The 13,413-nt window shown below is 37.6% G+C and overlaps 3 protein-coding genes across 3 annotated transcripts in view; 2 read left to right on the top strand and 1 right to left on the bottom strand.

The window, feature by feature from the left end:
• The window catches only part of LOC114334051 (chaoptin-like), a 233,205-nt gene that overhangs the window by 125,123 nt on the left and 94,669 nt on the right, over nucleotides 1-13,413 (top strand). The gene's annotated exons all lie outside the window — the stretch shown is intronic.
• On the bottom strand, nucleotides 651-2,255 carry LOC126891612 (matrix metalloproteinase-18-like). The gene has a single exon (XM_050660795.1). It carries the CDS (start codon nucleotides 2,253-2,255, stop codon nucleotides 651-653), a length of 1,605 nt encoding a protein of 534 aa, XP_050516752.1.
• On the top strand, nucleotides 9,832-11,088 carry LOC114341434 (uncharacterized). The gene has a single exon (XM_028292231.2). It carries the CDS (start codon nucleotides 9,832-9,834, stop codon nucleotides 11,086-11,088), a length of 1,257 nt encoding a protein of 418 aa, XP_028148032.2.

The following is a 13,413-nucleotide window of genomic DNA, read 5'->3' as shown; positions in this document are numbered from 1 at the left end:
TCAATAGTCTGCATATTGAGGGGCAAACGTGGAGGTCTGAAGAGCAGCAGCAGCAAGGTCTTTACGCCTTTAGAAAACTACCACAAGCTACATATCCGTTAAGACGTATTCAGCCTACACCATGGGAGCCACCAACAGCGAGAATATGAAAAGTGAAATAGACAATGTCTTGTGTAATATTAGCATCTGTATTTATTTTATTTTTGAAATTGTAAAAAGAAAATTTCAATCTTCATGTAATATAAGACTTGATCAATAAATAAGGTGTTTAAATAAAAAAACCAACATAATCTCCAACATATTTATTAATACATAGAAAAAAATTACAACGGTATTACAGTAGAAGAAAACCAGTGTCGTAGACGATCCACATTTCTTTCGGTGCATGAAAATAGACCAACAGCGTGGCAGGGGTTTGTAGCAGGACCAACGTTTCCAGTAGCAAGAGGCGTACCATCAAACTTGCAAACATCAATAAGAAGGGGAAAAACTCCAAAAATGTGGCATTTCTTGCTTAAAAATTCGGCCTTTTGTTCTCCTCGGACATATATGTAATCAGCGGCACACAACAACTTGGTTTCAAGTATTTCATTTAGTTTGGACAATTCTACATCTCCATAAGTTTTTATTTCATGTTATATATTACAAAGTTATGTATAAAAAGAGCCAACTTTATTCAGTAAATATTTCAACTGTGTAATCAGGCTGTCATCTGGACAAGGAATTCCGAATAAGTTCCAATTAAATCTGCCAATTTCGATGATCTTCTTTGTAAATTCATTATATTTGTAATACGTGCTGCCATCTAGAAAGTATAAATGTCCATCTATATATTTAAATACCGATTTAACGGTGGTCGGTACTCCAGGGAATATGTCCTTTATAAGTCCTCTGCTAATGACTAGGTCTATTATGTCGTCATATTCAATGAATGCTGTATTGTCATACCATATATACGTCTTTCCTGTATGAGTCTGAAATACAACGTTTATCTCGGCATGGGGTGGTAATATAAACAGAGGTATATCTCTTGAAATAGTTATGCTGGGAAATGATACTGAGTACATAGTATTATTTGATGTAACAATTAAGTTACCAGCCGTATTCTGAAACACATACGAAATATTTCTTATTTGTTTAGGTAAATAAGTACTCAAATGGTCGGGATTATTCGGTACCATGTGACCATTTAGATCATTCTTCCATACAAATCCATCATGTATTATATACATATGATGGTTCTTAAACTGAGGATCATATGCCAGAAAGAGAATATTAGGATATTCAATAGCACAAAAAGGCGGTGCAGTTTTCGTTGTTTGGTGAGGTATAATCTCGGTTGGTATAGGACGGGGTCTTGTAGTATGCACCCTCGATTTATGCGATCGAGTTGATGTACTAGCCTGTGTAGGAATATAAGATGTACTTTTTCTCGGTGTTGCCTGGGTTGATGCACTAGTTTGCTGCGTAGTAATATATGTACTTTTGCGTCCGTATAAAGCCTCCATACCGTTAATATCATCCTGAGTAATAGTGAGTAATTTATGTGAATACCAGGGATACATTACAGCATTCTTATCGTTACTATGCGATAAACCTAAACTGTGACCAATTTCGTGAAGAATAACCATAAAGAGATTGGCAGAATCATAATCTGTATCGTTCACATTATAACTCCATTTTTCATCCAAGTCTATATGTATTTCTACGCAAGTATCATTAATGAGGGGAAAATATGCATGTGCTAATTTTCCACCACGACCATCAAACTGCTGTCCACACTCTCGGTTACCCATACAGTTGGAGCGAAAATAATGCTTTCCTTTAACGGCTGTTATAGTGATATCTGGTGTCGGAACAGGAAGAGTTACTCTGCTAAAATGCAAATTTGAAACATCTTCCCACATTTTAAAGGCTCGTTCAACTATTTGAATTATATGGTGCGCTCGATCAGCCTGAGGAAAATACCATCGTAGATTATGTTTATACCATTTTCCAGTAAGAGAGTAATCGTTTTCACCAGTTTGGCATCGAGGTTTTTGCATTAATGCTATGGTTTCATCGTTTAATGTACCATCAACATATAAATTATATCGTTCTTGGAAATGTAGGAGCGTTGTATTGAAATCTGCTAGAGAACCATTTTCTATATACCCATACTGATGAAAAAACCTCATAGCATCGTCTTCGGAAAAGGCGTCGGTTGCTGCTATAAAACGCAGGAGTAGCATACACATGAAAAACACCTCCATCATTGTTTACATACAAAAATAGACTAACCTATATTTGTGTAAGCATCAATTTATATATAATCCCATAAAACATATGATAGAGTGCCAAAGAGACCTTATACATAACATGCTGTTAAAACAGACATCATAACGTAATTTGCCATTCAAAATCCTGTAATGTGAGGTGCTACATGATAAGATTTGACATATAATGCGAATAATATAAGATAGAGGGTCAAAGAGGCGTTATACGTGACATGTTGTTAAAACAAACATCACAACGTAATTTGTCATTCAAAATCCTGTAATTTGAGGTGCCATACGATGAGAGTCACCTTACAATGCTAATAATAAACGATAATGTGTCAAAAGGGCGTTATACATGACATGGTGTTAAAGCAGACACCACAACGTAATTCATCATTCAAAATCCTTTAATTTGATGGGTCACACATTGATTTCTGATTATCCATTCCAAAGATACATGGTACATTGCCATAACGGCCTAAGGGATAACTTGGTTGAACTGTAAATGCTTCTTCGTATATCCTAGGCCGAACGTCACCAACATAAAATGAATGTTTTAAAAAAATATATCATATTTGTACAAAACTAATAATCAAAGACTTGGAATTATTTTTATATAAATATTTTAAATAAAAATATGTTTAAACAAAGTGTTTGTTACCAGCACCGGATGTAGTCAGATGATAACATGTAACCACAGATATTAGTATTATAAACTGTTATCAGTATTCGTTAACCGCAAAAATTATGTTTTTCCAGGTTTTGGTTGTATTTAATAAAAATAAAAGACAACATATTTAATAATACCATTTATTTTTTACATACAATCTGTTAAATCATTTACAAGTCTAATTTTATAATAAAATACATATTCTCTTAAAGCTAAACTTAACAAAGTATCTGGACAAATAGCGCAATATGCGTTAAAGGCTTCAACTGGTCCATACAAAGAGTCTTTGACATACAAATTTTTCTTAATGAAAGTTGAAAGGTTTATATAGTATTCGCGAAATTGTAAACTCTTCAACAGCATCACTTTATGGGACATCATGCTCTGGTCTGCTTCTAGAATTTGATTGACCTCTCCTTCCCATAAATAATATTCGACTCCAAATTTCTCAATGGTTACTAACTTTACATTCTCCATCACCAATTGTCGTAGTGTGTAGAAATCACCGCACTTTAATTCGATGGGGTCATACTCATCGGCAAAAGTAGGTAGGTCTGCTTGGAAAAAATCAACCAGTCTTTCTTTAAGCCACTCAATTATGGTTGCCCACTCGTTTGTGTGTAAACTGATTTTGTTACAAGTACCATGACGATACAGCATGATGGATGGTGAAAAATCTCGAGCTGGAGATAATCCAATTTTGATGTTGAAAGAGCTCATTGGATAGGTAGATTCTAATAAATAATATGGTTCATTTGTGGCAGCTTCTTCAAATTTTGCCAATACTCGATCTAATTCGGCGTCAGGACTGGGTGGCTGACTGTCATCATCATCATCATCATATTCTACACTAAATGATTGACAATCGTAGCCGCTATCTTGAGAACACATGGTGTTGTAACTGAATATGCCACTGTCAGGAGAACTCATCAGGTCTGTTGGAACTACGTATGCCGGTTCGTTGTTGAGAGAATTTATACTGTTCCCTTCCCCCACTCTTGCGGGCAATCCTTTTCCAAAAAATGTATTGCTACGCGGCGGATTAAAAGGTAGATCCTTAAACTACATCTGAACTATTGATCCAACTGTTGTGTTTGCTATCCAGTCCTAGCCATTTAACATACATCTTGGTGCCTTTTCGTCTAAGTACTTTTTCAACCAAGTAAATGTCGGGATTTTTCGTTTTCTGCAATTCTTCTTCGTAAAACCCACCGCTAATCGGCGCACCTTGCATGTCTTCTAGCAAATACGTTATGGGATTTGTTATCTTTACTTGTACAATTCTAAATAATTCTGTAGTCCAATTGGGCGTGAAGGCCTTTTCAAAGAAATGTTTTGCCTTTGATACACGTACAATGTCGCCAACTTTAAATTTTCGCGGGCCGGCAATCTTTAAGTGACTATAACTTTTGTGCAAAATAGCTTTTTCGTTGGATTTGTTGACCTGAGAAGGTTTGTATCCTGTTTTACTATGTTTCGTATTATTGTATTCCTCGGTGATTACAGGTAGGGCGTCTAACCATTTGTATGATCCATGTAAACTGAAATACTTGTACAACTTTGCTTTCAACGTTCTAATAACTCTTTCACAAATGGCAGCCTTTTTAATCGTGTAGGTGCTGTAATGATTAATTTCGTGTTTTTTCATTAAATTTTGAAATTTTTTGTTGTAAAATTCCGTTCCCTGATCGGATTGTAGGTTCTTCGGCACTCGTTGAGTATGGGCGAGAATGTCCGAAAATGCCCGAGTAATTTCCTCACCTGCCTTAGTCTTTAGAGGACGTGTCCATACAAATTTTGAAAAACAATCAATTACAACTAGTATTAATTTATAATTTTTATTCTGGTGCGCATAAGGACGCATTTCAGCCAAATCCATTTGCCACAAGTCATCGAGTCCTTTGATTATTGTTCGTCGACGAGGATAGTTTTTGCGTGCATGTTTATGCAATTCGTTCACCACCTGTTCTTTAGACATTCTTATATACGACTTTCAATTGCTTTTAGGCGAGTATCTATATTCATCGAATGAAGATTGTCTACTACACCCTGTAATGCTGCGTTCATTTCTTTTATCGTCTTCTCCATCCGGTCTACTTTCAACGAATTTTTTGCAACTTTATCTGCAGCCATGCTAACGTTTTTATCTATGTCATCCGAATTGTTGATGATGTCTTGTTTAATTGTAGCAAGAGTACCATTAATTTCGTTTATTTTAATTTGCATCGAAGCGTCATGTGTCTGTAGAATGGGAATTGTAGTTTTATGAAGCTCTTTTCTTACTTCATTAAGGCCGATGGTTAAATCCTGTATATCATTAGTTTTTTGCTGCAACAACTTATTTACATTATTCTCCGTATCCTTTTTTACTGTATTTAAATCATCTTTGATTATTTTTTGCAGCTTTTGCTCGAGAAGTGGGACTGTGGTTTTATGAAGCTCTTTTCTTACTTCATTAAGGCCGATAGCTAAATTATGTATATCATCAGTTTTTTGCTCCAATATCACACCATGTGCTTGAATTAATGGCAGGTGTACGTTACGCAACTCCATTATTTGAGCATCAACGTATTTTTTCGTTGCAGCATCACCATTTTCCGATGGGTCCTTAACATTACAAATTTTTACATGTTCGGCATTAATATTACCGTCAGAAGTATGTGGAAATGTAACTCGCATCACCTTTTGGGCGCTACCACCACCACCACGAGAATGATGACCGAATTTGTCGACGCTCATAATGGAAATGATGTTGTCATTCCCAGTTACTCTATTATATTAGCTTCTTTTAGTTCATTGATGATAGCCACGATTTCGTTGTCGTGAGATGTGTTGCCGGCGTCTTTTGAAGCCACCAAGAGTTTCAGCCGATCAACTAACTCATTGACATCATCCCAATAAATATACTCTAAGGGTGCAGCGTTGTATGTTAAACGAGAGTCATCCAACCCCGTTCCTGTGACCGTAGATGAAGATGCTGACCGAGCTGTTTTCGTTCTGGGTTCAAGTTCTTTTTGTGATCGAGTTGCATGCTTTTTCATTGTTGTCTCAGATGGTTTGAATAGAGGTTTAATAATTGCATGGTATTTTTCTCCGCTGGACCCTTTAAGACGTCCTAAGGCATCCAGATGAATTTCTGTGTTAATCAACAGTGTTTTATACTTTTGTAAATCGTCTTCATTATACTGTTCTGGGCTGGCATAAAATAACAGGTGGTATAGGCCTGGCGTACCACCTAACCTACGTTCTTCAAAATCACGTTCTCCAATTATTACTATGTCTCCATTGGTTTTGTCAAAGTTTATTCGACGTTTTCCCAATATCCATCCACTAATAGTATCATAAAATGGACCATAGTTTCTATCGATTTTGTCATCTTTTCTCAAATATTCTTTTATGTGCTTGTGACTTAGTGGAGGATAGCGGCCGATAAATTCTTCTGTGGCATCCATCGGAATCTCGTTAGAACCGGAGAGTGGCTCTTGAATAATGTTTTCATCAGGTGTCGCTATATCGGGTGCATCAAGAAATACATCCTCCTCATCCTGCTCCTCCTTTTTCACCTCTTCTTTTTTAACTTGTCTAAACTTGTTATCGATAGCATGATGTAACGTTTTTGATGATTGAGCAATATCCTTGAGAGGTGTCGAGATTGGTTTAAAAAGTTTATTTAGTGACTCATCTCGTTCAGTCTTGCCTAATTTCAATGCCAAATATTTCTTGCGAATTGCTCTAGCCAACTCGGCGACTTTCTTCTTGCGCATGGCAATGGCAACCGTATCATCTGACATTTTGTTGACGACTAAACAATTAGCTTACAATTTTATATATTTATCAAATCCTTTGCGGTATCGACCATTGTTGAGGGCAAAATCTTTCATAATTACCAGCGTGCCATACCTGTCACGCCAACATTCTGAACACATTTTTTTAAATTGATCAAATGACACGTCTGGTGATACGTGTTCATCAAATATATGTTTTAAATTTATCTCGTCTTGCTTGAATAATACAATCATGTTACAATTGTCTCTTATTAGCTGCTTCGGTATTTTTGAATATGTTTGGCATAAATAAGCGGCATCGATATCTTTATGTCTGCACATGGAATAATACTCGCGAATCTTCTGCTGTCCATCACATGCAACATCGTCAAATAAGAACACAGAGTTTGCTTGAGCTTCGTCTGGACCGATAATTTCTTCATTGTCTTTGAATGGAAAATACCCAACACCTTTAACTTGCGCTATTACATCTTGCAGTAGTTGGTATTTCGGTTGAAAGAGGGATTTCGAATAAACATATACATTTTTGAATTTGGCGCCATTTGGATTAAATAAAAGTGATAGCATGACATTAGTTTTTCCGCATCCACTTGGACCGCAAATAATGGCCCTGAATGAGTTTGGTAATAATTTTCCATGTTTACTGGTTGTCACTTTCTGGACAATGTCTAGATTATCAATTGGCAGCGTCTGCTCTTGTTGAACGACCTTCATCGTGTGACATGTGTAGTAAATAAGTACGGCAATATATTATAGATGTCGCCACTTGCATGTCATCAGTCCAATGTTGGTCTTCGAAGGAGGCGGTCTCGTGAACACTCTCATTAATAAACTGCCGATTGAGCTTCATATTCCTGGTGGTTATCAGTATTGTGGACCTGGAACAAAACTAAAAAAACGTCTTGCACGCGGAGATCCAGGAATTAATCCATTAGACGCAGCGTGTAAACAGCACGATATCGCTTATTCGCATCATACATCTCTCGAAGAACGCCACAAGGCCGATAAAGAATTGGAAAATAGAGCCTGGGAGCGATTCAAGTCTAAGGACGCTAGCTTTGGTGAAAAAAGTGCTGCTTTAATTGTAACCGGTGGAATGAAAACCAAAAGAAAGTTGGGAATGGGACTTCGTCGTGGAAGAAAGGGACGTTATTCTTTCAATCGAGATGTTGTCTCACAAATCACAAAGTCCATGAAGAGAGGAGCATCGTTACAAGATACTGCTTTGACGGCTGTACGAATAGCAAAATCGGTAATTAAAAGACTTGGCGGTCGCAAAGAAATTGATGTCCCACGAGTATTGCCACTAAAATCTGGAGGTTTCCTACCCCTCATACCTCTATTTGCAGGTCTTTCTGCTTTGGGGGCTTTAGCCGGCGGTGCAGCAGGGGTGGCGAAGACTGTGGTTGACGCAAAGAATGCCCAAAAGAAATTGGATGAAGACATACGTCATAACAAGGCGATGGAACACATCGGATCAGGTCTGTACCTGCGTAAGAAACCCAGAGGTGGATTTGGCTTGTATTTGAAAAAAAACTTCCAATAAAGCTACCCAATCGTCCGCTGTACGACTTGGACATTGCACATTACGCAAAAATGCTTAAAATACCGCATTTTCGAGGAGTTTTCATGAATGACACTCTGCCTAGAGACGGTCCTCGACAGCGAGAATGTGCAATAGTTAACTTGGATGTGTCCACACATAACGGAACACATTGGGTAGCATATAGAAAGACAAACGATGACGTAGAGTATTTCGATTCATTTGGTAATCTGAAGCCGACCAAAGAACTTGTGAAATATTTGGGTGCACGTGCCAGAATTTTCTACAATAATCATCAGTATCAAACTTATAATCAAATCATTTGTGGACATTTATGCTTAAAGTTTTTATATAATGGAGCATATTAAAGGCATGGAACTGCTTATGGATCACATGTTTCATAAAAAACGTTTTGAGGAATTCAGTAAAGAAGAACTACAATTAATACCGCTAGATTATATTATACGAACTGTAGAACCTATAGAATTGTTATATATATGGCATAAATTGCCGGGAGAATATCGAGGAGAATGGAACTTGCAGATACTACTTCCGTGCTTCGTACATTACAACAGGCCAGATTGGAGGACTCACTGGGATGGACCAGCCAATTCTCAAGCATCTTGCCATTTATGTAAACTTGCTTTGGAACAAATAAAAAATATGCGAACATAAAATTGATTTTTATTCCGCTATATAACCTATTAATCTATTGGTATGAATCAGTCATCATGTCGCAGTTGTTGAGAGTAGTTAGTACCAATTATACATTTTCATTTCAACCTTTCACACCAATCGTGTTGGATCCGAACAAAGATTATGAAATAGCTCTTCGTGCCTTTCATTCCTACAACAGTATACCAAACATTGAAAATAACAAGTTTTATTACTACAATGACAAAAACCAATTGACAAAATTTGATTTTCCCGATGGATGTTATGAAATTGTCGATATTGAAGAATACATACAAAAGAAACTGGGTGCTGGCAATGAGCTTCGACCGGAAACGATATTTAGTCTAAAACCTAACCACAACACGTTACAGTGCCAAATATTTAGCAAATATAAGATTTCGTTTAAGCAACCAGATAGTCTTGGTACAGTATTGGGATTTTCTCCGGCAATACTTCCTCCCGGCAAAACATATTCTTCGGATCTACCTGTTAGGATTATTAAAGTATCTAGCATACGCTTTGAATGCAACATTAGTACCGGAGCCTTCGACGGTAACAGACCTGGTCACACGATCTATGAATTTGTCATACAATCGAATCCTGGGTACGCAATTGACGAAACTCCTCACAATTTGTTGTATTTACCCGTTGTGCCACAGCGTGAACTTACCAATATCACTGTCTTGGCTCTCGATCAAGAAGGACGACCTGTAAACTTTAGAGGAGAAGAGAGCACGTTGGTTTTGGAACTTAGATCACGAGGGAAATGGGCCTAGTAATAAGGCCATCTACTGCTCCAAGAACGTCATTAGTTGTGCAGCAGTCTAAGCGGCAACATCTTACGTTCGCAAACAAATTGTTTTTACAATCACTTGGTTTTAAACTACAAAAATGACAACAATGTATGGAAAACGAGCACGTTCAGACAGCGTAGTAATGCCTCCAATATTTGATATTTATCGTAAGCCAATCTTTGATGAATCAATTCGAAAGGCTGAATACCGAACTTATGCACCATTCATCAAATCATTCAACTGCAATGATATTGTTGAATTTAGCATTAATCAAGTTGACTCGTTTTTTGCCATGAGCGAAACCCTGTTATGCATTAAAGGATCACTTGAAATAACTGGAAATGGCGATGTCAAACTAGCAAATAATGTGGGTGCCTTCCTTTTCGATTCGTGTACGTACAGCGAAAGCGCAAGGGAGATGGAAACAGTGCGGGATCCTGGCATCGTAAGTGCTGTACGTGCCATGACATGTTATACTCAAGAAGATTCTAATTATATGGTTATGGCTGGATGGAATTACCCTAAGGACCCAATTCTTAACGATACTTCATTCAACATACAGATGCCTCTTAAGCACATTTTTAACATTTTCAACGATTATCCAATGATTACGTGTGGTCGTCAAACAATAAGACTAGTTCGAGCTCGAAACGACAACGATTGCATTGTCATTAAAGAAAAACAAAACGCTGACAAAACTACAACTGTTACAACCGCCAAGATTAAAATTACCAACATTGAACTCAGAGTGAAGCACATATTTCCAAATGATGAAATTAAATTGGAACTCATGAAATCCATTCAACAAGATCAGCCTATAGTTATTCCATTTAGAAAGTGGGAATTGCACGAATTGCCTGCCATTACCAAAGGTGCTAGGCGTGAAGTTTGGGCTGTTAAAACTAGCACATCCGTTGAAAGACCACGTTATGTCATTGTTTTCTTTCAAACAGGCAAACGTAACACAATCACATCTGATCCCACATTATTTGACAATGTCAGCATCCAAAGTATTAGATTATCGTTAAATGGAGAATACTGGCCAAACGAGAGAATGCAGTTGGATTTTAACAAAACTGACTACAACGAGGCCTATTTCAACTATACCGAATTTTACCCAAGCTACATACATTCCCAACAAAAACGACCTCTACTTGATTTCTTAGCTTTCCAGCATCATGCGTTGTTCGTTATCGATTGCTCGAAACAAGAAGAAAGCATGAAAGCATCCACCGTTGACGTAAAACTCGATATTGAAGCGTCTACTGGCTTTCCCGCCAACACCAAGGTCTATTGTATTATTATTCACGACTGTGTAATGGAGTACTTCCCTCTCACCGAAATTGTAAAAAGTCTAACTTAGACGCATGAGGTGTCAGTAGTACACGAGCAGTCATCATGAGAGTAGCATTCATAGATATTCAGGGATTCGATGTGGACGGGTGGTTTGTTCCCAAAGAACTTACCATCGAAATAGGTTTTAAACGAAGCCATTACATATTTTTACCTCCGAAACCATTCAATGCGCTAAGTAATGAGGATAAGAAGACGGCATCATACGTGGAGAAAAAACTGCTTGGTATTCGATATTCTGATGGAGATGTAGAATTGTCCAAACTAAATGAAATACTTGAAACCAAGTTGTTGTGTGCCGCTGATTACATATATGTCCGAGGAGAACAAAAGGCCGAATTTTTAAGCAAGAAATGCCACATTTTTGGAGTTTTTCCCCTTCTTATTGATGTTTGCAAGTTTGATGGTACGCCTCTTGCTACTGGAAACGTTGGTCCTGCTACAAACCCCTGCCACGCTGTTGGTCTATTTTCATGCACCGAAAGAAATGTGGATCGTCTACGACACTGGTTTTCTTCTACTGTAATACCGTTGTAATTTTTTTCTATGTATTAATAAATATGTTGGAGATTATGTTGGTTTTTTTATTTAAACACCTTATTTATTGATCAAGTCTTATATTACATGAAGATTGAAATTTTCTTTTTACAATTTCAAAAATAAAATAAATACAGATGCTAATATTACACAAGACATTGTCTATTTCACTTTTCATATTCTCGCTGTTGGTGGCTCCCATGGTGTAGGCTGAATACGTCTTAACGGATATGTAGCTTGTGGTAGTTTTCTAAAGGCGTAAAGACCTTGCTGCTGCTGCTCTTCAGACCTCCACGTTTGCCCCTCAATATGCAGACTATTGAATTGGCTATTAATTTGTTTTAAATCCTCATATGATTTAATATCTTTATTTAACAGGCTGAGTTTACTTTGAAACTCCATTACCCTATGTATGTACTCGATGGGATTCATACTAGTACTGATCATGTTCTGCGTGAAATGTCTCAATAAATTCCAACTTTGGAGCACATCTCCTGCGTCGAACGTCGTTCACGTTACGTTATTCACGGTAAAATGTCACGTTAAAGAGGTACACTGTTAGGATGGTTTAAAGATAAATAGTCTATGCCATTAGGGAATAGAGTGTAGCAGAGACCATTAGAGGCCATTAGAAACCATCAGGTCACGTTATTCTCGTCACGTTATTTACGTCGCGTGATTCACGTGACGTTATGCACATCACGTTCTGTTAGGCACTGTCACGTTCTGTTAGGCACTATACGGAAAAGAAGAAGAAGAATTGGCAATTAATGTTGAACGTTGACAGAAGAAGAATTGATAGTTGCCATCTGTGTCGCCACCGCTTTCATTTGATACCTCATACGTCAAAATCGGATCATTAGCAAAGAAGATATGTTGTAATGCCGTTTTGGCAATGTCAATGATTTGTTTTTTAAAGGATTCCGCAGCTCGTTACCCCCACGCAACACGAACGTGATCACATGTTTACATTCTCACGGTTACGTTGTTCATTTCAGAGATAAGATTTCCATGTTTTGCAAAAACAAGACCTTGTGGTTTTAAAAATATGCGATACCATTTACACAAATAACAACTGTGGTTACATGTTATCATCCGACTCCATCCGGCCTTTTAGCATTGTGGTTTGTCATATCTTTAACGGATTCCTGTTGTTGCAAAAATAACGTCTGCACTCTTTCCTTATCAACCATCCACATCCGGAATGTTGATAAACAACTTAAAATATTTTTGTAAATATTTCAAATTATTCGATTTTTCATAATTTGTACAAATATTATATTTTCAGCCCTATATATGATAATCGTATAGCATTTCGCATTTTTATACATGTTCAGAATGACCCATTGTCATGTACTTCACCCCAGAATGGCCCATTGTCACCCCCCCCCCAGAATGGTCCATTGTCATGCTCTTCATCCCAGAATGGTCCATTGTCATGATGATGATGATGATGATTATATTGCATTTTTATACATGTTAAGCATGGTCCATTGTTACCCCCCCCCCCCCTAGAATGGTTCATTGTCATGATGATGATTATATTGCATTTTTATATATGTTAAGCATGGCCCATTGTTACCCCCCTAGAATGATCCATTGTCATGATGATGATAATGATTATATTGCATACGGTGAGCGGGAATCGGCATACCGATTCTGGCTCACTTTTTTCCCACGGTGAGCGGGAATCGGCATACCGATTCTGGCTCACTTTTCCCACGGTGAGCGGGAATCGGCATACCGATTCTGGCTCACTTTTCCCACGGTGAGCGGGAATCGGCATACCGATTCTGGC

The sequence above is a fragment of the Diabrotica virgifera genome, chromosome 9, assembly GCF_917563875.1.
Source record: "Diabrotica virgifera virgifera chromosome 9, PGI_DIABVI_V3a".
NCBI lineage: Eukaryota > Metazoa > Arthropoda > Insecta > Coleoptera > Chrysomelidae > Diabrotica > Diabrotica virgifera.
Note: the sequence above shows the minus strand (reverse complement) of the source record. Positions and strands in the feature narration are given on the sequence as shown.

Bases quoted from the DNA above. Each gene is read 5' to 3' on its own strand.
- LOC114341434 (XM_028292231.2), top strand. From the start codon at position 9,832: ATGTATGGAAAACGAGCACGTTCAGACAGCGTAGTAATGCCTCCAATA.
- LOC126891612 (XM_050660795.1), bottom strand. From the start codon at position 2,255: ATGATGGAGGTGTTTTTCATGTGTATGCTACTCCTGCGTTTTATAGCA.